Source organism: Cuculus canorus, chromosome 27 (genome assembly GCF_017976375.1).
Source record: "Cuculus canorus isolate bCucCan1 chromosome 27, bCucCan1.pri, whole genome shotgun sequence".
NCBI lineage: Eukaryota > Metazoa > Chordata > Aves > Cuculiformes > Cuculidae > Cuculus > Cuculus canorus.
The window spans coordinates 5,513,040-5,538,994 of NC_071427.1; the positions used below are offsets into that span (position 1 = coordinate 5,513,040).

At 58.7% G+C, this 25,955-nt stretch overlaps 2 protein-coding genes across 6 annotated transcripts in view; both read left to right on the forward strand.

Moving 5' to 3' along the window:
• The window catches only part of MAST3 (microtubule associated serine/threonine kinase 3), a 31,081-nt gene extending 27,734 nt beyond the window's left edge, over window positions 1-3,347 (forward strand). For all 5 annotated transcript variants that reach the window (XM_054050231.1, XM_054050232.1, XM_054050230.1 and 2 more), the window contains 7 exons: window positions 195-427; window positions 536-736; window positions 821-1,047; window positions 1,154-1,276; window positions 1,428-1,564; window positions 1,742-1,923; window positions 2,029-3,347. In XM_054050231.1, the coding sequence (XP_053906206.1) occupies window positions 195-427; window positions 536-736; window positions 821-1,047; window positions 1,154-1,276; window positions 1,428-1,564; window positions 1,742-1,923; window positions 2,029-3,047 (2,122 nt within the window). In that variant the 3' untranslated portion in view covers window positions 3,048-3,347. The remainder of the gene's footprint in view (window positions 1-194; window positions 428-535; window positions 737-820; window positions 1,048-1,153; window positions 1,277-1,427; window positions 1,565-1,741; window positions 1,924-2,028) is intronic.
• A 2,918-nt stretch (window positions 3,348-6,265) lies between these two features.
• On the forward strand, window positions 6,266-25,359 carry PIK3R2 (phosphoinositide-3-kinase regulatory subunit 2). Its single transcript, XM_054050239.1, has 16 exons — window positions 6,266-6,418; window positions 14,115-14,829; window positions 18,233-18,325; window positions 18,823-18,885; window positions 20,359-20,490; window positions 20,707-20,908; window positions 21,185-21,270; window positions 21,554-21,659; window positions 21,765-21,863; window positions 22,032-22,212; window positions 22,427-22,552; window positions 22,805-22,947; window positions 23,145-23,321; window positions 23,599-23,670; window positions 23,898-24,068; window positions 24,330-25,359. Exons 2-16 carry the CDS (start codon window positions 14,490-14,492, stop codon window positions 24,520-24,522), a joined length of 2,184 nt encoding a protein of 727 aa, XP_053906214.1. The 5' UTR covers window positions 6,266-6,418; window positions 14,115-14,489; the 3' UTR covers window positions 24,523-25,359.
• The last annotated feature ends 596 nt before the right edge of the window (window positions 25,360-25,955 follow it).

The window sequence follows — 25,955 nt, forward strand, 5'->3', positions numbered from 1 at the left end:
CACTGAGGGTTTGTGCCAACACCAAAGGTTTAGTGCCGGCATCAAGGGGTTTTATACGAGCACCAAGAGTTTGTATGAGGACTGAGGGTTTGCACAGACATCGGTGGGACGTGTCTGGGGGTGCTACAGCACCTCAGGGCTGTCCCACTCCCCCATTTGTGGTTGTCCTGAGCCCTCCTGCTCTTCCCGTGCAGGCTCCGCTCCTGGACATCGTGCGGCTCCACGTCATACGCTTCCCAGCACGAGCGAAGCCGCAGCCCCGCCACACTGGCCAGCACCTACAGCCTGGACACCATGCCCAAGTTTGCCTTCTCCTCAGAGGATGAAAGCCCTTGTGTGGCACCCTCCAAGCCAGAGAGACCCAAGTTTGTGCTGGGAGACCCTGATGTGGGGACTGGCGGCGCGGTGAAGCCATCGGCACTATCCGGTGCGTAGGCTGGGAGCGCCAGTGTTGATGCGCTGGGGGCAGCTGGGTCTTGCACAGTGCAGGTGGCTTCTCCACGTCCCCAAATTCTCCCTCCTCTTCTCTGCACAGCCGATCTCGTCAGCCTGAACCGCATCCGCCTCCGGAGCAACAGTACCGGCACCAAAAACTCAACTCCCCGGGGCCTGGAGCCGGGCAAGAGCCGCCGGCTGAGCAGCCAGAAGGATGTGGCAGACAGGCAGAGAACCTCACCAGGTGGCCGCGTCCCCAAATCTGCCTCCGTCTCAGCCCTGTCCCTCATCATCACATCAGGTCCGTGTGCCGCGTGGTTTATCCTGCCGGATGGCGGTTGCCCTGTGTTTTTTTCCTGGCTGAGCTGGCTTCTCCTTCTTGTAGATGACTTTGGCAGCGGTGCCCTCATGAGCCCTATCTCCCCCCACTCCCTGTCATCCAACCCCTCTTCCCGTGACTCTTCCCCAAGCCGAGACTCATCGCTCGCCATCGCCAGCCTGCGGCCCCCCATCATCATCCACAGCTCCGGCAAGAAGTACGGCTTCACCCTGCGAGCCATCCGCGTCTACATGGGCGACAGCGACGTCTACACCGTCCACCATATGGTCTGGGTACGTGGCTCTGCGTGCGGAGACACCGGTGGTGCTGGAGACCTGGAAAACCCCAGGAGGAAACGTAGGTTTGTATGTGAATAAACCCTTCGTTTTTGGATTGCAGAGCGTGGAAGAGGGGAGCCCCGCGCAGGAAGCGGGGCTGAGGGCGGGCGATCTCATCACACACGTGAACGGCGAGTCAGTGCTGGGTTTGGTTCACCGGGACGTCGTGGAGCTGCTGCTGAAGGTGGGTGACGGGCGCTGTGCTGCTTGGTTGGGGCTGATCCCCAAATCCAGCAGCTCCCTGGCATCGCCTCCGCCAGCAGCCGAGGCAGGAGCCAGCCTGGATCTGGTGCTTGGGTCTGGCACGCGGCAGCGATTAATTTTCCATCCCTTAGAGCGGGAATAAAGTGGCCCTGCGGACCACGGCCCTGGAGAACACTTCCATTAAAATTGGCCCTGCTCGGAAAAACAGCTCCAAGACGAGGATGGCACGAAGGAGTAAGAAGAGCAGGAAAAGGGACAGCCAGGACAGGTGGGTAGCACCGGGATGGGATAAAATGGCATTTGTCCTGCAGTGTCCTTGGAGCTGGGGGGAATACTCCGCTTCGGTCGTACCAGGGGGTCCAGTGGGGTCTGATCCTGCTGGCACCGGCTCTAAGGAACAGCGGGGGTTCTTCCTGTCCCCACCACCATTGCGTGTCCTTGCTAGGAGAAAAACCCTATTCAAGAAGATCTCCAAGCAGTCGTCGGTCCTGCACACCAGCCGCAGCTTCTCCTCAGGTCTCCACCACTCGCTGTCCTCCAGCGAGAGCCTCCCGGAGTCGCCCACGCACAGCCTGTCCCCGGGCCCCGCGACGCCCTGCCGCAGCCCCGCTCCTGACCTGCCCACAGGTACCCCAGCGCCACGTGGAGAGGGGTGTTTGCTCCGGGCATGATGGGGATGTCTTATATCCCCCCATCCCTCACCTCGGTGACCTCTTTCTCTTTGTACGGCAGATGCTGTATCCCCACAGAGCACCTCTCCCTCCTCCAGCACCCCAACGTCACCCGCCGGCCACGTACGCCCCAGCTCCTTGCACGGGCTGGCGCCCAAACTGGGTGGGCAACACTACAAAGTGGGGCGTCGCAAATCCACCAGCAGCATCCCCCCTTCGCCCCTCGCCTGCACCCCTTCCTCTGCCCAGCGCCCGCCTTCTCCCCAGCGCTCCCCGTCCCCTCTGCCAGGGTACCCCAAAAACCCCCATTCCTTCCAGGGCAAGACCCTGTCCCCCCCCACCATCATCCGCCAGAGCTCCCGTCCCCGCAGCGCCGACTGCCCCCGCTCGCCCCTCCTCAAACGTGTCCAGTCAGCCGAAATTGTCACCATCCTGGCGGAGAAGAAGACCGGCGGTGGCCGCAAGCTGGGTCTGGAGATGCCGGTGATGGATGGGGAGACCATCGGGGAGGGCGAAGGGCCAGGGTACCCTGGGGAGCACAGTTATCACCCTGCTGGCTCCCGGCTTAGCGAGAGGCACGACCGGGACCAGGAGGTGGTGGTCATGCGGCGCTTGAACCTCTCCGAGCGCCGGGACTCCTTCAAGAAGCAAGAAGCGGTTCAAGAAGTGAGTTTTGATGAGCCGGAGACGATGCCGGCAAGCGAAGATACCAGCAAGAGTGAAGGTAGGCAGGACGCAGCTCTCCGGTTTGGCGGCACAACCAGCGTGGAGTCAAAGCCCAAGCCCAGCCCGGTCCCGCAGATCGCGGTGCAGGGCTCCGAGAGCGACGAGCAGGAGCCGGCGGTGGCCGAGTGGGAATGCCAAGGCTCCTACCCCATCGGCAACGCCACGCAGCCGTCCAGCAGCATCTCACCGTGGCAGTATGGATGCGAGCAGCCGGACCACGGCTCCTGGCAGTACCAGAACTGCAGGGAGAGAGCAACCGGCCACTGGCAACCACCAGCACGGGCACGGGAGCCGGCGAGCACTCAGCTCCCAGCACCACAAGGCAGCGCGTGGAGCAGGGCCAAGCACACCTGAGCCCCACGCCGGCCCCCAGGACAGGTCCAGGCTCCCCGTGGCATCCCACCACCTCCCCAAAACCTCATCCTGTGCCGTGAATCCACGAGACAAATGTCCCCGGAGCCCCTTGGGATGCTGGCGCTTGCCGGGCTGGCTGCGCCCGGGCATTTCGCCTCCCCAATGGCTTTTTGTACTCCCCGAAAGACGCTCCTATTTTTCTAGAGACACGGGAGCTTCTCTGACGGCGGTGTTTCCCCGGCAGGGCCCCAGCCTTTGTGTATAGAAAGGACTCGATGCGAATATTCATTAATTAATTTATTACTTTTTATAAGCTAAACAGTGCGGCGCAGGGTCCCACCAGGGCATTCGCAGGCGTTTCCATGCGTCTCCCAGCTGGATGACACACTATTTCCTAACCTTGCAAAGACCCACTTGCCTTTTCTTCACTTTAATTTCAGTTTTAGCTGGAAACACCCCAAATTTCCTAAAAAAAAACACCCCATCAGAAAAGTAATTTTAATATTTAAAATCAAACCCACAGCAACCTCCCCCAAACGCTGACGGTCCGAGCTGGGATGTGTAGGGATGATTTTATTTGCATACGGTTCATTTTATAAGCATATAACAGATGTAAAGGTTTTAATTTCTTTCTTCGGAGCGTTTTGGAGGCACCCAGCTCTGACAACCCTTCCAGGTGGGAAAAAGCAAAGCCCTCCCTGTGGGGGCAGCAATTGGATGCAAATGTGAATGGGTTTTTTAGGGTCAGTTTTTGCTCTTGCTTTCCTCTGCCCCCGCATCCTGTGGGGTTTGTTGGTCGGGGCATACAGAAATCCCTAAAAAGCCAATATTTGGCAATGGGTTTCAGCTGGAAGAGGGGAGATTGAGATGAGATCGTAGACAGAAATGTTTTGCTGTGAGGGTGGGGAGGCCCTGGCCCAGGTTGCCCAGAGCAGTGGTGGCTGCCCCATCCCTGGAGGGGTTCCAGGCCAGGTTGGATGGGGTTTGGAGCCCCTGATCCAGTGGGAGGTGTCCCTGCCCATGGCAGGGGTGGCACTGGATGGGCTTTGAGGTCCTTTCTAAAAAAACATTCCCTTATTCCATGATTTCTCTTTGTTTTAACCCCCCCCAACTCAGCGAGCGCTTGTGCTGCTTCTCCTTAATTTATAACTTGGAAATTTTACCCCGTTTGCCCATCATTTTTTATCCAAGAAACCACAGCCCAACCTGGCCTTTTCCCCCCATTTCTACTCTTTTCTAGGCTGTAAACAGTTCCAGTTGATAAAGCATGTGCCGGCTTTTCCCCCACCACCGTTTGCCGCTCCGGTGCTGGGGGGACCATCCCGGTTTGCCGACCCCGCAGCCCATGGGTGCATCTCCTACCCTGAAGCAGCCGACGGATTTTTTTTTCGGCTGTGTGTTGGATTATTTTGTGTTGGACTGGATGATCCTGGAGGTCTTTTCCAACCTTAATGATCCCATGACTATTTTGTGCGTGTGTGGTTTGTGCCAGGTTCCGTATCCCGCTTCTCCACCCATTAAACCGGTGCCATTTAACCCAAAATGAGGATCTGGAGCAGCTTCCTTTGCTTCTTCACTGTCTTTATTCAGGTTATGGAAGGCAGCAGGGGTTGGAGGAGACATCCTGCACCCTCTGGCACTGCAGGAAAGGGGCTCGGCCACGCGCCGGTGGTGGGGATACAGCGGGAAAAGTTTTTTTAATGGAAGATGTCTTAAAAACCAATGGGACGACGTCTTCCTGCCCAGTGCTCAGCTCTGTTCCTACCTTTGGGAAGGTTTCTGTTGTATTGAAGTTGTTCCTTGCTACGAACAGTGGTGCAGCGTCCACTGGCAAGGTGAGGATTAGGTCCAACCGGCACTGGGATGGGGTTACCAGGAAGCACACGCTGCAGGGAAGGCTGGGAGAACACCGCTCTGCCAGCGGCACACCTGGCAACCAGCCTGGCTCCAGCCCTGGGTTGTGGGTGCCCAGCACAGTGCCCAGAGCAGCACCTAGTGCCCAATGGGGACGCGGTGAGTGTCCCCTGCAGTGCCCAGTGCGGTGCTTGGTGCAGCCCAGGTGCTCCAGGGCAATCGCAGAGCCTCATGCTCCGTGCCCAGTGTAGTGCCCCATGCCCGGTACAGCTCCAGTGCCCAGTCCCACTGCCTGGTGCAGCCCAGGTGCCCTGCACGCCATTCCCTGTGCAGCGCCCTGTGTCCACAGCAGGGAGTGCCGTGCCTGGTGCTCAGGGCAGGGGGCAAGCACCCCAAGCTCAGTGCAGCCCCGATGTCCGGTGTGGTGCCCCGTGCGCTGGGCAGTCCCAGTGCAGTGCCCCGTGCCTGGTGTCCAGTACAATTCCAAAGCCCAGTATGGGGCCCAGTGCACACGCCCAGTCCCAGTGCCTGGTGCAGTGCCAATGCCCAGTATAGGGCCCATCCCTGCTGCCCGGTGCAGGCCCAGCACCTGATGCTCAGTGCCCAGTGTAGTGCTCCATTCCTGGTGCAGTCCTGGCGCCCTGTGCCCATGGAAGGGACCTCAAAGCCCATCCAGTTCCACCCCTGCCATGGGCAGGGACACCTCCCACTGGATCAGGGGCTCCAAGGCCCATCCAACCTGGCCTGGAACCCCTCCAGGGATGGGGCAGCCACAGCTTCCCTGGGCAACCTGGGCCAGGGCATCACCACTCTCATAGTGAAGAAATTCCTCCTTCTGTCCAGTCTAACTCTGCCCCTCTCCAGTTTATCCCCATTGCCCCTCATCCTGTCACCACAACCCTTTGGGAACAGCCCCTCCTCAGCTTTCCTGGAGCCCCTTCAGGCACTGGAAGCTGCTCTAAGGTCTCCTCAGAGCCTTCTCCTCTCCAGGCTGAACAACCCCAACTCTCTCAGCCTGTCCTCATACAGAAGGTGCTTCAGCCCTCGGATCATCTTTGTAGCCTCCTCTGGACCCGTTCCAACAGCTCCATCTCCTTCTTATGCTGAGGATTCCAGAACCGGACCCAATACTCCAGACGAGATCTCAGTACCCCGTGCCCACTCGCCCTTCCCGCCCGCCACCAGCGGGGGCGACAGCGCTCCCCGCAGCGCCCAGCACCACCTGGCGCCCCCACCGCTCGGCTCTTTCCGGCGCGGCTTCGTGTCTCTACGTCACCACTCGGCTATTTTCGGCGCAGCTTCGTGTCTCTCCGTCATCACTCGGCTCTCCTGGGCAGATTCGTGTCTCTCCGCCAGCTCTCGGCTATTTCCGGGGCGGGTTCGTGTCTCTCCGCCAGCTCTCGGCTGTTTCCGGGGCGGGCTCGGGCGGTTCCGGCGGCGCTCGGGCCCTTCCCAGGCTGCCGCCGGGCGGAGAGGCAGCAGCGGGCTGGAGGCGAGCGGAGGCGGCCGGCGGAGAGGTGGGACGGGGCAGCGGGACGGGATCGGGACCGGGACCTGCGGGGAGTGAGGCCGAGGCTCTGTCTCCTCCCCGGGGGCAGCACCGGGGCTGGCCCTGTGCCCTCCCCCATGGCTAAAGCTGCCCCTGTCGCCCCCCCTTTGCCAGGCTGGCCCTGTGCTCGCCCGCTCCTTTGTTGGGGCTGGCCCTGTGACCTCGCCCCCTTTGCCAGGGCTGTCCCTGTGCCCCCCCCCTCCTTTGCTAGGGCTGTCCCTGTGCGCCCCCCCTCTCCTTTGCCAGGGCTGTCCCTGTTCCTGTACCCTCCCCCCCTCCTTTGCCAGGGCTGCCCTTGGCCCCTGCCTTTGCCAGGGCTGCCCCTGTGCCCCCCCTCCTCTTTTGCCAGGGCTGTCCCTGTACCCTCCTCCCCTCCTTTGCCAGGGCTGCCCCTGTGCCTCCCCCTCTCCTTTGCCAGGGCTGTCCCTGTGCCCCCTCCCCTCCTTTGCCAGGGCTGTCCCTGTGCCCCCTCCCCTCCTTTGCCAGGGCTGTCCCTGTGCGCCCCCCCCCCTCCTTTGCCAGGACTGTCCCTGTTCCTGTACCCTCCTCCCCTCCTTTGTGAGGGCTGTCCCTGTGCACCCCCCTCCCCTCCTTTGCCAGGACTTCCCCTGTCCCCCCACTACCTCGCTGTGCCAGGGCTGTCCCTATGCCGCCCAACGCGCTTTGCCAGGGCTTTCTGTGTCCCTCCCCTGTGCTGCCAGCGCTGTCCCCTGCCTCCCTGTGCCAGGGCTGTCCCTGTGCCCCCCTCACCAATAGTGCTAGGGCTATCCCTTTGCCCCCCACCTCCTCCCTTTGCCATGGCTGTTCCTGTGCCCCTACCAACCTCCTCCCTTTGCCACGGCTGTTCCTGTGCCCCCCCGCCATGGTGCCAGCACTGTCCCTGTCCCCTCTCTGCACCCCCTGACTCCCCCAGGCTGGCGACAGATGGCCCAGGGATGCGCCTGTCCCTCTGGATGTGCCGGAGCCTGGCCTGAGGTGGCCATGGCTGTGCTGGCTATAACCACAGTTGCCGCCAAAGCCCGAGGAGGCCGTGGTTTTGTTATATGTAGCTACAGTTGCCCTCAAAGGCTGGGGTGGCCATGGCTTTGTTGGCTGTAGCCACAGTTGCCCCCAACTGGGGGATGGTGGCCAGCCAGGCTCTCCCCAGTCAGGCTGATGCGCTGCGTCCTTTCTAACGCTGGGAACATTTCTCAGTTCCTTGAAGAGGAAGCTCCCAAACTGCGTGTCTGTGTTCAGTGGGAAATAAAAGCTGGGGAAACCTGTCTGAAATGAGCTCTGCGAGAGCCAGAGTGGCACCAGCGCTGTGCCTGTCGGCACCCAGCGTGACAGAGGAATGGCTGCCTCTCCTCCCCATTCATGCGCGCCTTTTCTTTCCCGAGCAGCTCTCGGAGCCGCTGGGGAACTGGCCCTGTGACTTTCTCTGTGAGAGCAGAGAATGGAGGCAGCTGAGTAAATATAGCCTAAATCACTGCTTTCCTGGCCATTCCCCCGCCCTGCCATAACGTGCCAAGGGCTGGCGTGTCCCCGAGGCTGGGCTGGCCTCTGCTTCAGTCATCGGCTCCTCCGTGATGTGGGAAAGTCCGAGCGATGGGTTGATTTCTTTGGTGACTGTTCTTTCTGACATGAGCAGATCGTGCTTCGATCCAGCCATGTGGTTCACTGCGAGGCTTTGGACCTCTGAAAGGGGATCGCTGCCCCAAACCCTCAGGTTTTAGCTCCCTAGAGTGAGGTTTTAAGCACATGGGAAAATCCTTCCTGCTCGCACTTGGGTCTCGCTGGACAAAAGCTCTGGGTTGGGAGAGAAACCGCAGCTCAGCTGGAATGCAGCAAGGAGCAGAGTGGTTTGCGGAGCCAGTTTGGAGCCATGTCAGAGTGCCAAAAGCTTTGCTCTGAGTGCTGGGCTGTGTTTACAATGAAAAAGAATATTTATAATATCGAGGGCTCTTTTAATTCCACTGGGAATATCTGGAGCTGCAGCTTGGAGCTAAAGTAACTGAGTAATGGAAGATAAAAAGCAAACAGAGGAAGGGACAGTGGATTTCTCAAGGTCTCGCCTGTCTTTACCAATGCCCAAATAGTGTTAGCCTGCTAACATGGTTGCTTCTCACCCTGTAGGTTCCTTCATGTGAGTGCTGCACTGCACAGACCTGCTAATAAATCATGATATAAAGTCCAAATATCCCAGAGAATGTGATTCTAAGCAAGAGCAGTTGGAATTTTTTCATGTAGCCAGTTTTTTTCGATCTGTACTTTTTGAGGGAAGTGGCCAAAACACAGCTCCTAGATTCGTTTCTAAAAAACAAAAGGAGGAAAGAAAGAAAAAAATCCCTTAAACCCTGTCCTATGAGTGCTCCTAAAATGGAAATGGAGTGTTCTCATTGCTTTGAGGTTGGTGCAAAGGGAGCCTGGAGCGAAGGGGTGCAGCTGGTGCACGGTGCTTGGTCTTTCGCTGCTTGGTGCGGGCATGGAAAAGTCTCTGGCTGAGTAAAAACAAAGAGGAGAAGGTCTCTGAGGTGGCTGAAACAGGATGGGCTTCAACTGAAGCAAGACCATCCAGTGGTGGGAGTAGCCTCCAGGCGGTAAGAGAAGTCTTGGAGTAGGTCTGTGACACTCAGGCTGGAGGAGGAGGTTGGTGGGACCTCCGGGTGCCTCTCAGAAGTGATAAAGGTATCAATCATCCCGAGGCCGAGATTCATTAGGCTCCTCGGGTCCCTGCTAGCCTTCATGTTTACTCTTTCAGGGAAACATTTCAGATATTCCTTCACTTCCTTGGGCTTAATAAAAGCAAAATATGCAATGAAACTCAAGCTGGAGCAGTAAATGCTTTGCCCAGGCAAAGGGCAGCCAGTGGCCGTGGGCAGTGCTGCTCCTCAGGCTCTGTTCCCAGCTGCATGGGAAGCATTTCTTGGTGAGAAAGGAGGTGAAAACTATCTCAGCTGTCCCTGCCTTGCTGTGATGCGGCCGCTGTCAGGACAGCAGGTCTGTTGCGGGCATGGCTCAAGGCATAACTCTCCTCCCCTGTCGTTTTTCCTGCTTGGAGGGGGATACCAGCTGGTTTGGCAGCACTGCAGTGGTCGCCAGCCCAGGAGCGTGAGCCCTCAGCACGGCTCTGCCTCTCCCTGCACCTCTGGCCGCTTCCCCGAGGCAGCTGGTGGAGTGTGTCCAGCTCCGCTTCCCTGCAGGCTCGCCCTGCTCGTTCCTCCACCGGCAGCATTGCCACCTCCACCACGGCCTCACTTGGGGCTCGAGGCTTGCAAGTTGTCACCCAGGCTCTTTGGTAGGGCTGGGGAAGGAGCCGGCCTGGGAAGCTGTCTGGGAGCAGAGAGGGTTGCTGTGCTGTCTGTCCCAAATTAGGGGTCCCCAAGTTCACCCCCTCTGCCGCGGTGGGTCAGGTGCCTGTGGGCACAGCATGACCCACAGCGTGCTTGGCAACATTGGCTTCTGCCACTGGGGCGGGATGTGGGGCCAAGAGAGCTGCGTAGGTCAGGAAGACTCCACGCAGCAGCTGCTGTCGCAATAGGGCATGATGCACAGGCGGTTCCATGTCCATTTTTATTTCCATCCGTAGTTCCTTTGTCCTATTTTCCCCTTTTGTTAAAGGCAAGGTTTGTTTCATTGTTTGTAACCCATTAATGTGTCGCATTTTACAGTTCAAAATGGGATTTTGTGGATTTTTCCTCACTGAGGATCTGTTGTGACTTGGGAAGCTTTGAGCTGTGTAGATTGTCGGGAGCTTATTCTGCTTTTGAATACTTTTATGCATTCTTTTGCCCTGCTGTAGGGAAAGTAACCCTTCGAGTCAAGTCGTGCTTTGAACTGCGCTTGGAACTGGGTTAAAAAGCGCAGGAATCACATTGGAAATGTTAAGATGGTTTTATTTATGTGCTGGGCACACACAAAAAGGACTCGTAATGTGTTTTTTGTTTCAAACCGATGTATTAAACAAAGAAAGTATTGACAGCGGTTAATGAATCGAGGGATTGTTTCTGGGTGCTGAGATAGATTTACCAAAGGTATTTAGATGTCTGATGCATGGGATTTGCAGAGCCGCCTAAGCAAGTGCTCGCCAGCACGGACACACGAGGTTCCTCTCCGAGAGCCGAGCAAACCTGGAGCTGAGCCCAGCCGAAATCTTTTGGCAAGCTGCTCCCCCTCTCCTGTGCACGCAGAGCGCCGGCTCCGAGGTGTGCTTCCAGCCAACACGCTCGTGCCTGTCCCAGGCTGCAGTGCTGCCTTTCCCAACTCGCCTTTCCTCCACAGAGCTGTGGGAAGACTTTGGGAAGCATGCGGTCCCTCTACCCAAGGACACACCGATCTGGTCGGCTGCTCTTGGTGAGGTGCAGGGCTTTCCTAACTGGCGGCTGCTGTCCTGCACACACAGCTCAGCCTGGGGAGCTGCTTGCTGGGTCCCTGGTGGGGTGGAGGACAACGGGAGAGGATGGTGGTGGCATTAACCTTGTGGATTTGGGTTTCCTGGGGGCCTCTTCCCTTGCTTTCACAGGCACTCAATTCCCCTGAGCGCGGGGAGGGCAGGTGAGGCTGCTCCAGCACCAGGCTGGCTCTGAGTTACTGGTGTCTTTTCCCATGCCCAGTGACCTGCTGGGATGTGGAGAGCAGGGTGGCACAGAGCTGTGTCTCTATGTTCCCAGCACAGGGAAGTAGGCTGGAAGGAGCTGACGGAGCAGGAGCTGCGGGACCTGCTCTTTGGAGAGACTCAAAGCAACTCTTGCCTCTTCCCACCCCTCCATGCAGGTCTGCTTTTAAAAGCTACTGAACAAGTTTGCCAGGGCTGAGCATTTTGTCCTTCCAGCCTCTTCGGCTGCATCGGCTTGTCTGAGGAGCCTGGAATCTGCGGGTGGAAGCTGGGGAGGTGCCTGCAGGGAGCATTGGCCCCGCTGGGTTTGGGCTCTGCTGCCTCTGGGTGCATCTCAGGGTCTGTGCACTCTGAGAGTGGGAGCTGCTGGGAGGAATGGGAGCTGTGGGCGCCTTTCCCGGCAGCAGCGGCCACTCGTGCCCCTGGCAGGCAGACAGTGCTCCAGCCCCTTCAGACCCTGACACGCAGCGTTCAGAGAGGCGAGGGGCAGGCAGTGAGCCTGGTCATAAATCTCTCTTTATTCTCTGGATTATGAAGTAATATTTTCCTGGCTGGGGCCAGTTGAATTGGGGAAATGTGGGCTTCATTGCAAGCTCCCTGCGGCTGCCGTCCTGGCATGGTGGGAGCTTGCACAGTGGCTGTGCCGGGATGTACTGCTTCTCCCCCAAACACCCCCGTTCCTAGCGTCTCTCCGTTATTCCTACAGCCTGGTGTTGCTCCTGGCGCTCCAGAGCAGCTCTCCAGCAGCCTAGATCAGGCTCAATCCTGTTCCCAACCCGCCGGAGCCTGACTGCAAAGTGTCCTACCTCCCCGAGGGAAGCTCCTGCTCGTTCATGGCAAAGACATCCCAGCTGGGATCCTTGCCCGAGCTCAAGCCCTGGCTGCTGCACAGGTTTTGTGTGCCACGGCCTCTCTGTGCCTTTCTTCTTTGTGGAGGGAAGGAGTCTGCAGTGCTGGGCTGGAACGCCTGGCTGCAGAGAGGGGAAGCCGGCTCCTCTCCAGGATCTCACACCCATCTCTGGCTTTCAGGAAGCACACAGGGGTGGTAGCACGTGCAGCTCATATTCAGCTCAGTATTAGCCAGCAGTGGCCCAGGTGGCCAAGAAGGCCAACGGCATCCTGGACTGCATCAGGAATTATGTGGCCAGGACTAGGGAAGCGATCCTTGCCCTGTACTCGGCGCTGGTGCAGCTGCACCTTGAAACTTAGGTTCAGTTCTGGGCCCCCTCACTACAAAGAGGACATTGAGGGGCTGGAGCACATCTGGAGAAGGGGAAGGGAGCTGGTGAAGGGTTTAGAGCACAGGCCTTGTGAGGAGCGGCTGAGGGAGCTGGGGTTGGTTAGCCTGTAGAAAAGGGGGCTGAAGGGAGACCTCGTCACTGTCTACAGCTGCCTGGAAGGAGGTTGTAGTGAGGTGGAGGTTGGTCTCTTCTCTGTTAGTGAGTGACAGGACATGGGGAAATGGCCTCAAGATGTGCCAAGGGTTTGATATTGGGAGGAATTTCTTTACTGAAAGGGTTGTCAAGCATTGGCAGAGGCTGCACAGGGAGGTAGTTGAGTCCCCATCCCTGGAGGGGTTTAAAAGACAAGTAGATGTCATACTTGGGGACATGGTCTGGTGGTTGGATCAGTGGTTGGACTCAATGATCTTAAAGGTCTTTTCCAACTGAAACCATTCTATGAAGGGAGGGCTTATAGCTGATGTGAACTGTAACACCTCGCTGGCCTGAAAGAGTTATTTTGAAATAGTGTGGATCACCAACATTAATGCCTCTTGCAGAGTCCAGCCAGCGGTCGGAGCAGCCTTGGCTTCATGACGGGCTTGGTTGTGCATTGACCCCACCGGGAAGGCTGCCCTGGCTCCCTTTGCCTCCTTGCTTCCCTCGGCGGAGGCTCCAGCAGCCCTAGAAGCGCCTTCCTGCTCGCTAATAGTTTTCAGATGAGACTCAAGAGTTGGAGCTGGGTTTGGTGGTTTGGGGGCCAAAACAGCTCAAGCCATTAATAGGAGCTGCAGCATTCCAGCAGCCGAGGGTGTCCCTGGGAAGGCTGGTTCCTGGCTGCCCCGGTGCCTCATAGGTCCAGTCCTCAGTCGCACGCTGTGGCTGCGGGAACCGGAGCGCTGGGATTTGTCTGGGGGAGGTGGAAAACTGGCCTGTGCTGCCGGGAGGCAATGGGAAAAAAGGACATGCCTGGCTGGTGGGAATGCCCTGGCTTATCCATCCCTTCAACAACAAGTTAGAACCCGGGTCTGTGCTTCTTGGTGGATTTCTGGGCAGGGCAGGCAGCGTATTCTTCCATTTCTCTCTGAATAGCTGAAAGGCAATAGCAGTTCTAACCAGACTTGAAGGCTTCTGAAGATTATTTTAACTCCCCTCACCTCCAATCTCTGCAAAAAGAACCCGTGCCCGCACTTGATGCCGTTGCCGCTTTAGAAAAGTTCAAAACTGTACTTTGCTCAGAGCAAAGCTTTGAAGTGCGGCTCTGTGGGAACAGCAAAGCGGCTCAGAAGCCTCTCGCTGGCAGCTTGGTTAACCTACGTTTGTGGGCAGCTCCCTTCAGAAAATGACTTCGTGGGGGGGATCACATGGGGAGATGGAAAGGTGAACTGTGAAATTGAATCGATTTAACAAGGAAAGGTTAAATCTGTTTGTTTTGCTCCTATTCAGGGCCTCCAGCTGGTGGTTGCAGGGTCGCCCTTTTCTGTATGCAAAAGTTCCTGCATAAAGGCCGTTTTATCCCGTTTGTTGTCTTCTTGTTTGCATAAGTGCTGCGAGGAGGGTAGGCTGGAGAATCAGGAGGGGACCTATTTAAGATGCAGAGCTGGTGCCTGGTTGTAGCAGAGGAGGTGGCATTCCTGCGCGCAGCCACTGGCTCCTCTCTTGCTTTTGGGAATGCAGATTGGTGTTAGCGTGTCCTGGTTGGACCCAGGGCTCAGCACCAGCAGGTGGGTAGGAGAGAAAGGTGTCCTGGCTTTCTCAGCTGCTCAGCTGAACCCCTGGTTTGAATGCTGGCACCTCGGGAGGGTTCAAGGTGCCTGGCTGTGCTATGACAACTTGTCTTCTTTTTGCAGGAGACGTAGCATGCCACACCATTCGGAGCTGGAACAGCGCAGTGCTTTTGCCCCCTGGACTCCGAGAAACCTACTTCTTTTTTGGTGAAGCAGACCCTGATCTCCTGTTTCTTTGCTGCATGCCCACTCACAAGTGCTGGATTATGTTTGTCTCCTTCTCCCTTTGCTCCATAATTTGGTTGAATCGTGGTTTCAAGCTGAGGAAAAGGGGCTGCACCTAAACGTGTCAGGGCACCCAGACCAGGCTCCTGGAGTTCTGGTTCCTGCAGAGACGTTGAGAGTGCTGATGGGGGAGAGCTGCCTCTGAGAGCCCTCCTCTCCCACGCGAATCAGGCTGCCTCGTTGTTCCGAGCTGTTCTCCTTACAGCAGAGAGGATGGGCAGCACCGATGGGTTCCAGTACCGCGCACTCTATCCCTACCGCAAGGAACGTGAGGAGGACATTGATCTGCTGCCTGGGGACATCCTGGTGGTCAGCAAGGGGGCCCTGCAAGCCTTGGGCTTCAAAGATGGGGATGAGCAGACCCCCAACCAGATCGGCTGGATCCTGGGCGTCAACGAGCGGACCAAGCAGAAGGGTGACTTTCCCGGCACGTACGTGGAGTACGTGGGGCCTGTGAAGATCTCTGTCCCTTCCCATCGCCCCCGTGTGCAGAGACCCCTGCCCGCGACACCAGGCGCCAGTGGCTGCCGGCTGCAGGAGGCTCTGGAGCAAGGTAAGCCCTGCTGTGTGCCGTGTTGCTCCAAGACACCTCCGCTGCTGGCGCAGGGCAGGTGAAGGCGTGTGAGAGGCTGTGCAGGACAGCGTTAAAGCCCTCACCTTGGCTTGGCAGCACTGGATTGCCTTGGTGGCAGCAGTGTGGTTGAGTTGCCTGGGAAATGCAGGCTCATGCTCGGTCCTGACCGAGAGAAAAGCCTGTTGTTCCTCCAGCTTGTCACCCTTGGGACAATGGGATGAACCTTGTCCCACTCTTACCTCTCTAGTACCCTTCTCCCTTTTTGGCCCATGACCCGCTGGGACCTCTGTGGTCCTTGGTCCCTCTCCCTGCTCCGTTGAGGGTTTTGCTCCGCTCCCTCCCTTTAGGAATAAGTCCTGACCTCTCCCAACCACCACCCTGCCTCTGGAGTGCCTGGGGCACTACTCCCTGCCAAGAGCTCAGCCCCCGCTGAGACACACAATTACTTGTCTCTGGGCAAGAGGAGAAAAGCCAGGGTCTAAAAGAGTAGTTCCGAGAACTTGGATCTAATTGCTTGTCTGCCTGGCACCCGTCCCTGCCTGCGGATCGCAGAGCTCTCGCTGGGTCTGGGCAGCCACCCTCACGCAGGGCATGGGCCATCTTGCACCTGTGGCTGCTCCCAGCCGGATCTGCGCTTGGCACGGACTCGCCTCGGGAGCTGGGAGAGCTGTCGTGCCATGGAGCTGTGGCAGCTGCCTTCTCTTCGCCTGTTTTTTGCTCCCACACACATCAGCCCTGTGGCGGGGGCTCAGCAGCCCCGGGTGCTCCGAGATTGCAAATGGGGGATGGCCACGCTTTGCTTTCTTGCAGCCTGGCAGAAGACCCCGTGCTGGTGCACATGGAAGGAGAAGGATCAGCAGCAGGAGTTGGTGGGCATCAGAGCGTGTTCCTTGCTGGCAGTCCTTAGTCCTCCCGGTCCCTCCCTGCCTGGAAGCCACAGCTCTCCCATCAGATGCTTCCAGCTGTGTGGAGTATCTTGGGTCTCAAGGAGCTGAAAGGAGCCCCTGTCTCAGAAACCAGGGCAGTGGGGCTGGGTGCGCAGCTCCCTGCAGCTGCCTCCCATGCTCCTGCTTCCAGAGCCAGAGGGGCGGCCCCAGGAAACATCTCTGCAGGGTGGGAATGCGTACAGGCTGTGCGTTTGAGTTGGCAGCAAGAGCCGCTGACCTGAGTCATCCCACTCGCAACCTGCCTTTCCAAGAAAGCAGCTCCTCTTGGGAGCCTGGGGCATGCTCTGCGGTGGAGGCATCGGCCTTGCCTGCATCAGCCGGGCGCTCCCTCGGGGGCTGTATTTATGCCATCCTGGGCTCTCCTTCCTCTCAAGCAGAACTTGGTAGAGGCATATCTGGGTGGTCAAAGCTGGGGTGGAGATCTTCGGGATGTGGAAGAAGATGCGTGCCAAAGCTCCTGACACACGGAGAAGACGCAGTTGGGAAAGAACTCAAGAGTCAGCGTGTCTGCATCCTGCCCAGGGATAGAGTAGGGTGAAGGTCGGGTGCCAGCCCTGTCCTCGTCCCCTCTGGCTGCGTCCCCCTGGCCAGGCACAGCGCACGGTGGCAACTCAAACCTCTAAGGCTGTTTCACACACAGCCTGTTGGGATCCTCATGGATCCCGCACGTTATTGCAGCTGAAGAACTGTATTTAAGCCAAGCCCGTGTTGTTTCTTCATGATCTGCGCTTCAGGAGGTGCAGAGGTGTCTTCTGACTGCCCCACGAAGCTCAGAGCTGGCAGAATCTCTGCCCTTCGTCCTTGGTTGCTGGGATCCCGTAGCTCCCTGGTGTCATGGCTGTTCCACAGCCCAGGAGCGGGGCTGGCCCCGCAGAGCAGCGAGACCCAGTGCTTTCTGACGGTGAATTTACGAGCTGCTGGTGTTTGCCTTCCGCGGAGAACACGAGCGGAAAAATGCGGCTGGGAAACATTTCCGCAGCTGCCCTGGCCGTGCTGTGAGCAGCCTTGTTTGCGGCGGCCCATCCCGGAGGCCCGGCAGGCTCGGGAGCCGCTGCTGGCTTGGGCACAGGCTGCCTGATAAAAAAAAGGCAGGCTGCTGCCTGCTGAAGCAGCACATTCCCAGGGCAGCCCCACTATTTACTCTCCGTTCAGCCCTTCCCAAGGGTCAGGCTCAGAGCTGCCAGCCTGGCAGCCTGCCTGCAGCTTCCCCCTGCTGCCCAGCACCACGCTGCACCCCTTCTCCTGCCCGGGTGCTCCCTTTGGTGGGAGATTGGCCCGCGGCAGCCCTTGCAGGGCTGCTGGGTGCCTGCCCTGTTTGCTCCCTGCTCCGCAGCTGCGCCAACACGAGCCGCTTTGTCTTCCCTGCGAGGCCGTGGGTGCAGGAGGCTCGGCTGGGTACAGAGTTCCAGCTTGCTGCGCCTTGTGGCAAGACCACACCGGGCGAGCTGGGGTCAGATCCGTGACAACAGAGCTGAGTTTCGCAACAGGGAGCAGCCTTTTGGCTCTGCCTTCCCCCGAGCAGAGCCCTCACCCACCGTGGGCTCCCCAGGGTCTGCTCGGTGCTGTGGATTGGCCCGAAGGAGCCTCCTGCACCGGCTGGAGCTCAGTTTGGAGCGAGACGGAGCCTGGCACCGCTCAGCCCTCGGCAAGGCTCCCGCTGGCAGCTGCCTGGCCGGGCCTGCGTGCTCCTGCCCGGGCATGCGTCACCCCTCCAGCACAGGGGACAGGGGGTGCCTGCAGCCAGGACCTGAGGATCTTCTGGAGGTGGCAGGGAAATGCCAGCTGCTGTGGGGCTGTGGATCCTCCAGGAAGGGGGGGAACCCCGGTTCTGTGCCGCGGGCTGTCTGCGCCCTGTAACAGCTTGCACGGAGGCTGCAGGCTCGCGGGGAGGGGAAGGCAGAGGGCTGGTTTCCATGTTAAACGAGCAATCAAGGGCAGGAATTTGCTGACATGGCTTTCTGTCTGAATCGCTGGATTAATCACAGCTCACCACTGCGAGCGAGCTCCCTGGCTGTGCTTCTGCGCCAGCTCCGCACAGCCCCTGCGCTGGGCAGGGACCAAACCTGGCGTATGCTCCAGCAGCCTTGGTAACCCCTGCGCTGCCTGCCTGGCTGCTGGGGTCCCCAGCGGGATCCGCTCTCCCTCCCTGGCTCTGCAGGGAGCAGTAGGGACCCCCCTGTGCACACCCCGTCAGAGGACTCGGAGCAAGGCCAGGCTCAACAAGTGCTGTGCAGCTTTCTGTGCTGGCTGACAGGTTCCCCGCAGCCTCTGTGTGGTGTTTGCGTGGGCTGTGGCCGTGTGGCATGGGCCACGGCTTTCCTTGCTCTGGAGCGGCATCTGGAGCGGCATTGGTTGTGCCCTGGTCTGTCCCCAGAGCAGAGCGTCACTGAGGGCTGACCTGAAGCTGACGCCTTCTCTCCTTCTCTCTCCCCCAGGGCCTCCTCTCCCAGATCTGCAGGAGCAGTTCAGCCCTCCCGAGATCGCGCCACCGCTGCTGGTGAAGCTGGTGGAGGCCATTGAGAAGAAAGGTAAGGGGGAATACTGATACCCCGTAAAGTCCCCCAGCGAGGACAGGGGGAAGGCAGGTGTCTTTAAAAGCCGTTTCCATTGGACCGAGCTCCATGGGATGTGCAGGATGAGCTGCCTGCAAAAGGGGGGCCCTCTCGTTCCTTCCTGATTTTAAGCTGCTGTTCCCCAGAGCCAGGCTTGACCCCATCCTGTCCAGAGCTCTGGGGTGAGGCTGCTGCATGTGCATGCAGGGCACCTACGCGCCCCAGATGGGTGCTGGGGTTTGGGAATTGCTTCCAAACCCAGGTCTGTGCCTTTGTGGAGAAACAGGGTGTCCTCGGGGGCAAGGGGGCTGCAGCAGTGCCTGCAAGAGGTTGACTTGGACCTCCTCCAGGCCTGGTTTGCCATGCCACAGCCGTTGCCCATCTGGCACACGGCTGCTGGGCTGGCACTGAAACGGTGAGTGCGCTGGGAGCTGTGCAGCTCACAACTAACAGCAGCATCCTCACTTCCGCAGGGTTAGACAGCGAGATGTTGTACAGGACATCTGGCTCCGAACTGAGGCAAGCGCTGAGAACCGGTAAGAACCAGCTCCGTGTAGTGAGGAGGCGAATCGGCTCAGATGGAGGAGATTAGTGGATGTGACAGCACCAGCAGTAATGCAATCCAGGCCAGGCTCGCCTGTCCCAGGCAGTTCCTGACTCCCGGCATGCTGCCTGCGGGGCTGGGCCATCCCTGTCTCAACACATCCCCCTCTCGTGTGGAAGGGATGGGAAGAGGGGGCATTCCTGCTGGAGCAAAGGGACGTGGCACCAGCTTGGAGACATGCAGGCCAACAAGTGAACCCTTGTGCTTGTCTCCCGCTGTCTCTTCAGGGTGCCCCACTCTTGGGGTGCTGTGCTGACATGCTGGCGGAGGCTTCTCTGGCTCTGTCACACCACTAATAAGCAGGGGAGGATCTTTCAGCTCAGCTTGGTGGCTGGAGCCTTGGCTCCGCTGTGCCGGCGGCTCTTGTCTCTGCCGGGAGCCTTCAGAGCTGTCTGCCTCTTGGCTGGGCTTGGGCCTTATCCAGCACCGTGCTGGCTTGTCCCCCTCCACAGATGTTCTTGCAAACCCCAACTACATGGTGCTTTCAGCTCTGCTTTCAGGACAGCGTTTATGTGCTGTCCTGACAGGCTGTGCCTTGCCTTCACGGGACGGCACGGTTTGAGGGAGAGGATTTCCCCGTTAGGTTCAGTGTGTGGGAGCAAGACTCTGACCAGAGTCATGCGTGCCCAGGATTCCTGCAGCAGGGCTCAAGGCACCCGAAATCATGGAATAAGAGAATCTTCTGGGTTGGGAGGGACCTCAAAGCCCATCCAGTGCCACCCCCTGCCATGGGCAGGGACACCTCCCACTGGATCAGGGGCTCCAAGCCCCATCCAACCTGGCCTGGAACCCCTCCAGGGATGGGGCAGCCACCACTGCTCTGGGCAGCCTGGGCCAGGGCCTCCCCACCCTCACAGCAAAACATTTCTTCCTAAGATCTCATCTCAATCTCCCCTCTTGCAGCTGAAAACTGTTCCCTGTCATCCTATCCTGGCACTCCCTGATCAAAAGCCCCTCGCCAGCTTTTCTGGAGCCCCTTTCAGTACTGAAAGCTGCTCTAAGGTCTCCCCACAGCCTTTTCTTCTCAACAACCCCAACTCTCTCAGCCTGTCCTCATACAGGAGGTGTTCCAACTCTTGGATCATCTCTCTGGCCTCCTTTGGACTCGCTCCAACAGCTCCATGTCCTTCCTGTGCTGAGGACTCTAGAACTGAACTCAGCCCTCTCCCAGGGGAACGCTTTCAGAGCCACCTTATTTCTGGGGTGCAGGGGATACTTCCAGGCATCCTGAGTCATGCAGGCTGCTTGGCTGCCCCGGCTCCCTTGTGGTGTGGGCTGCTGTGTCCTGAGGTAGCCAGGCCGGCGATGTGCACTGGTCTCTGTGACGGGTGCTGGCAGCGCTGGAGGTGCCGGCCGGGTGCCTGGTGCTGTGCCCACCTCCCAAGGGATGTGTTTGCCCTAACAGATTGGACGCTGGGTGACCTGGAGCACTTTGATGTGCACTCCCTGGGCGAGGCGCTGCGAGGCTACCTGCAGGACCTGCCCTCCCCTGTGGTGCCGGTGTCCGTGCATGGAGACATCCTTCGTGTCCTGCAGGGTAAGGCCTTCCCCTGGCCATGCTTGGGAATGAGTGGCTGCGTGGGACAGTTTGGGGTATTAAATACGTTTGGGGTATTAAAATAAGTCCTGTCCCTAAGGGGGCCTGGCACACGTTCCCTGCTGCCGACAGCGCTCTCACACTGTGACGGAGCCAGAGTGTGGGGAGCGGTGCTGCCTGTCCCAGCCCTTCCATCGTATCTTGTTCTTTCCCCAGAGAATCCCCAGCCGGAGAATTGCCGGAAGCAACTGCTGTTGGCCCTGGAGTCACCTGCAGTCCCGCTCCAGAACACGCTCACCCTGCAGTTCCTGCTCCGGCATCTGGGGAAGGTATCGCAGCAAGCAGAGAGCAACAACCTCCACCCTCGGGCCCTGGGAGAGATCTTCGGCCCACTGCTCCTCCGGCTGCCTGGCGCCAGGTACGTGAGGCGCTCTGTTTTCAGCCACGTACCGAGTGTCAGCCGCTGTGCCTGCTAGGACAAGGAGTCCAGCCTGGAACAGCAGGTCTGCCCTCAGCCCCTGCCTTGTGGCACACGGGATTAAACTGCTGGCACCACATGGAGGTGGGACTCAAAGCCAGGGCAGAGCCTTTGCTTCTGTGTCAGCCTGGGATGAACCAGCCAACCCCGGAGGGCATGGGAGCAGTGCCAAGTTCTCCCCCACAACCACTGGTCTTGGCTTCTCTCTCCCTGCAGCCCGGAGCTGAGCCCTGACTTCTCCGTGCTATTTCTGGAGATACTTCTGCAGACGAAGGAGTTGGAGCCGGAACAGTTGCCTCCAGGTACTGTGATGCCCCTTCCTTGGATCCCAAGGCGCTGACATTTGTGCTCTGTGGATGTGGAGTCTCTGCCCCTGCGAGCGGGTTGCCAGGGGTGTTTTCTGTCCCAGATGTGCCTAAAGGCCGGCTTGAGGTGCTCATCTGCTGCTCTAGATGTGCCTGGAGCAGCTCCTGGCACAAGCAGGCTTTCCCAGGACAGGGAGGCAGACTTGGTGCTCCGAGGAATTACCTGTAAGGAGCTGGGCTCACTTGGGCTCACCCTGCTTCAACCCTCCTTCTCTTACAGCCTTACCTCCAAAACCTCCTAAGCCAAAGCCCAGCGCAGCCAGCTTGGCCAATGGGAACAGCGTGCCTTTGCAGGATGCCGAGTGGTACTGGGGTGACATTTCTCGGTAAGGGGGTGGCTGGCAGCTCATGTCCTGAGTGCCTTGTCCATCGAGTTATTTTGGGGAGCTCTGGCTGCACATTATAGGCCATCACAATCATGTTCCTCGCAGGGAGGAGGTGAACGAGAAGCTACGGGACACGCCAGACGGTACCTTCTTGGTGCGCGATGCCTCCAGCAAGATCCAGGGGGAATACACACTTACGCTCAGGTAGGCGCTGGGGTCCATTGGGAGTCTCCACGGCCCTGGAGTGGAGCTGCTGGCACCAGTGATTACAGCTGCCTCGACACCCAGGCGTCACGCTGGCACGAGGGGCACATCCGGGGTGATGTAGGGTGCTGACGTGGTGGTAAGTGCCCTCTCCCCTCCCTCCTACAGGAAGGGAGGCAACAACAAGCTGATCAAGATCTTTCATCGGGAGGGGAAATACGGCTTCTCGGAGCCCCTGACGTTTGGCTCGGTGGTAGAGCTCATCACCCATTACCGGCACGAGTCGCTCGCTCAGTACAATGCCAAGCTGGACACCAGGCTGCTCTACCCCATCTCCAAGTACCAGCAGGTGAGGCTCACGCTGCACGGACACAACTGGCCGGCACAACCTGAACCACGGGCATCGGCTTGTCCATCCCTGTCCTCTGGGAGATGACTGTGCTGGGACATAGTGGGGTAACAGGCACGCTGCGGGGCTGGTGGGGTTTCGTGGGACCAGCAGCTTTGCAGAGGGCCTGCTGTGGGGCAGGAACAAGTCCTGATCAAAACTCTGCTTACGGCAGGACCAGGTGGTGAAAGAGGACAGCGTGGAAGCCGTTGGGGAGCAGCTGAAGGTCTATCACCAGCAGTACCAGGACAAGAGCTGGGAGTACGACCTGCTGTATGAGGAATACACGCGCACTTCCCAGGTACACCACTGCTGCCTTCCCTGTGGGAACAAAGCCCCCTGGGTGTCCTGACGTTCCTGATTGGTGGCAGCCACCCTGCTCAGCACAGAGAGCAGTGATCAGGCACCCACTGCCCTGTTTGCTGCTAGGCTTGAAGGGACTCCCTAGCGACCGTGCTTTGGAAAGAGGGATAGTTTGGCTGCGGCTTTGGGAAGGGAGGAAGAGGGGATGGGAATGGGAAATGCCCTCAACTCTCCCCTCCCTTCTCCTCAGGAGCTGCAGATGAAGAGAACAGCAATTGAGGCCTTCAACGAGACAATCAAGATCTTTGAGGAGCAGTGTCAGACGCAGGAGAAATGCAGCAAGGAGTACATCGAGCGCTTCCGGCGGGAGGGCAACGAAAAGGAGGTGCAACGGTGAGGACAGGGGCTGATGGTGACCTGCCCTGCCAGGAGAAGGGCTCTGGGGGCTGGAAGGATCATCCTGCCCCAGTGCAGAGCTGAGGCCTGTGTGATCCTCTCTCCAGCAGCGTGCTGTGGGTTGGAGCTGGCAGGCTGCCTCCTCTTCCTCCCCCACTCTGGCTCACAGCCCAAAACCCCCCTTCTTCTCCCAGGATCCTCATGAACTCGGAGAAGCTCAAGTCTCGCATCACAGAGATCCACGACAGCAAGATGAAGCTGGAGCAGGACTTGAAGAAACAAGCCTCAGAGAACCGGGAGATCGACAAGCGCATGAACAGCCTCAAGCCAGACCTCATGCAGCTGCGCAAACTGCGAGACCAGTATTTGGTGTACGTAGCTCCTGCCTCCGTGGAGGGCTGGGATTGGGCCCTGCTGCCCCTTCAGCCCAGCCTGGGAGCCTTCCAGCTGGCTCCTTGAGGGCTTTGAGGCTTGTCAGACCAGCTTGTGGGCTTCTGGGTGCAGGATCGAGCCCTGCAGCGTGCAGCCTCGGGGCACAGCAGTCCCTCAGATGGCTGCTGCCCTCTGGCGATGGCTGCGCCAGCGGTGTCTGGCTTGGAGCCCGCAGCCAGGCACGCTGCCCGCGCTGAGCTCTGCCTCTTTCCCCAGGTGGCTGACACAGAAGGGTGCCCGGCAGAAGAAAATCAACGAGTGGCTGGGCATCAAGAACGAGACAGAGGAGTGAGTATCCCCACTCGTGCGTTGTGGAGGGTGGGGGGTGGCAGGAGCGCAGGCTGTGCAGCTGGTTTTGCCTGCTCCGGGGCCATGGGCCAGGCCCATCACCCTGCTTGGGAGCGGAGGACACCTTCCCTGCTGGAAAGGAGGATGGCAGCTGGCAGTGGGAACAGAGATGTGGGGGGCACGTGCCCAAACCAAGTGGATCTGACCCTGTCTGTTCTCGATTGCAGCCAATACTCCATGATGGATGACGAGGAGGAGCTGCCACACCACGAGGAGCGAACGTGGTACGTGGGGAAGATCAATCGCTTGCAAGCAGAAGAGATGCTGTGCGGCAAGCGGGACGGCACCTTCCTGATCCGCGAGAGCAGCCAGAAGGGATGCTACGCCTGCTCCGTGGTGTGAGTACCCCTAAGGGGACGTGGTGGGATGGGGCGGATATGGATTGTGCTCCCGCTGCTCTTCTCTCGACAGATGCTGGAGGCTGGCAGAGGCGTCAGCTGGCAGGCTGGGCTTCCTGAGGTCTCCGTCTGCCTCGGCTTCTCCTGCCAGGGCCAGATCTTTGTGCTGCTTTGGCGATGCCCGCTTGTGCTCTGCTGTCCGTGTCCCAGCAGAGCTCCCTGGCACGCTGCTGATCCGTGCTCCCTTGTCTTCCCTGGCAGGGTGGACGGTGACACCAAGCACTGCGTGATCTACAAAACAGCGACCGGCTATGGGTTTGCTGAACCCTACAACCTCTACGCCTCCCTCAAGGACCTGGTCTTGCACTACAAGCACACGTCCCTGGTGCAGCACAATGACTCCCTGAATGTCACGCTGGCCCACCCGGTCCTTTCCCAGCCACCAGCCAGATGAGCAGCCCCTGCACAACACAACAGCTGCCTTCAGCTTCTCCCCAGGGCGCTGCTTTCTGGCTCTGGATTCTTGCACCCTGTATAGTTGAGTCTCTGTGCTCCTGCCCCTCCAGAGCCTCTGAGATGTCTGTGACCGTTCCTGGTGTCCCTTTTGGTCAGTAGCTGAAACCCGTGTTGGCTGATGGAGCAAAAAGCCTGGGCTGTTGATTCCTGGTGGGCTCTAGCCTCTAGGAGGTGGGATCCAGTTGTGATTGAATTGCTGTGGGCGAGCGCAGCCCCCTCCCTTTCCCTGAAAAACAGGTCAGGTCCCCTTCTTGCTGGCAAGTCGCCCTGCTATGCATCACGGTAGAGCTAGGTTCCCCATTCCTCGGTGCGCTGTGGCGTCAGTCGTCGCCACGAGCACTGCTCTGAGCGAGGGGCTCCCTGCCTGGATGCCAAGGAGGTTCTGCTGAGCGTGTGCACCCTCCCCTCTCGCTTCTCTCGGCAATCTAAAGGTTGCGGTTGTGTCTGGTACGAGGGGGTGCTGCTCTTTGGGGCAGAGACTCATTTAGAAAAGGAGAAACCCCATCCTCCAAAGGGCTTCTCAGCCGAGGTCTCCGCTCCGGGCCGTGCCCCACCCCAATGTCTTGTCCCCTAGTGTCATAACGACCTCTGGAGTGTTGCTGTCTAGGGAAGGAGGATTCCATTAGCCATGAATCTCTCGCCTTTCTTTGTGCCAACTAAGCTGTGAAATCCGTGTTGGTACCCGTGCTTTTCCCAGCAGAATCTGTGGGATGCACAGCTCGTTGTTTCCAGCTGTCTTCGGTGAATATCTGCAAACGTAACCCATTGAATCTCACTGTAGCTCTGTAAATATGGTTCTTTTCCTAATCAGCTGCTTTCTGAGTACCAATGATTGCTGAACTCCCCCCATGGATGCAAGCGCATGGCCAGCAGCCGGCTGGGCTGTTCCAGGCTTGAGTCCTGAAGCAGGAGGGGCCGGAGTCCGACACATGCTACGAGCCCTACACAAAATGAAGGACCTCTCTGCTGCAGGAGGACGGTGTCTCCGTGGGCCCAGGGCCGTAGCACGTGGAAATGTATATGCATGACGTCAAACTATGTATGCGAAGCACTTATAATCCTGAGTACTGTACGGGGGCAAAGGGTGCTGTGGGGCTGGCGCAGGCAGGGATTTGTGTCCGAGTTCAGAGCTCACAGGCAGCAGAGATTGCCCTAGAAGGGCTTTAAAAGCTGCAGCTGGGCTGAGAGTTGAGGCTACAGTCGTGTTTGCTTTACTGGGTTATCCTGTCCGCCTGGCTCAAAGAAAGCATTAATTGTACTCTTGATTTGTCGGAGAGGCTCTCCCTTCCCGAGGCCGCGTCCTCAGGACAGGCTGTTGGATGCTGTAGGCTTTGCCGCTTCTGTTTTCTGTCGCGACTTGGGCTCTGCTGG

Coding starts and splice junctions, on each gene's coding strand:
- PIK3R2 (XM_054050239.1), top strand. CDS start 14,490: ATGGGCAGCACCGATGGGTTCCAGTACCGCGCACTCTATCCCTACCGC. Junction 23,322..23,598: donor CTGCGAGACCAGTATTTGGT/GTACGTAGCTCC, acceptor CTCTTTCCCCAG/GTGGCTGACACAGAAGGGTG. Junction 23,671..23,897: donor ATCAAGAACGAGACAGAGGA/GTGAGTATCCCC, acceptor TCTCGATTGCAG/CCAATACTCCATGATGGATG.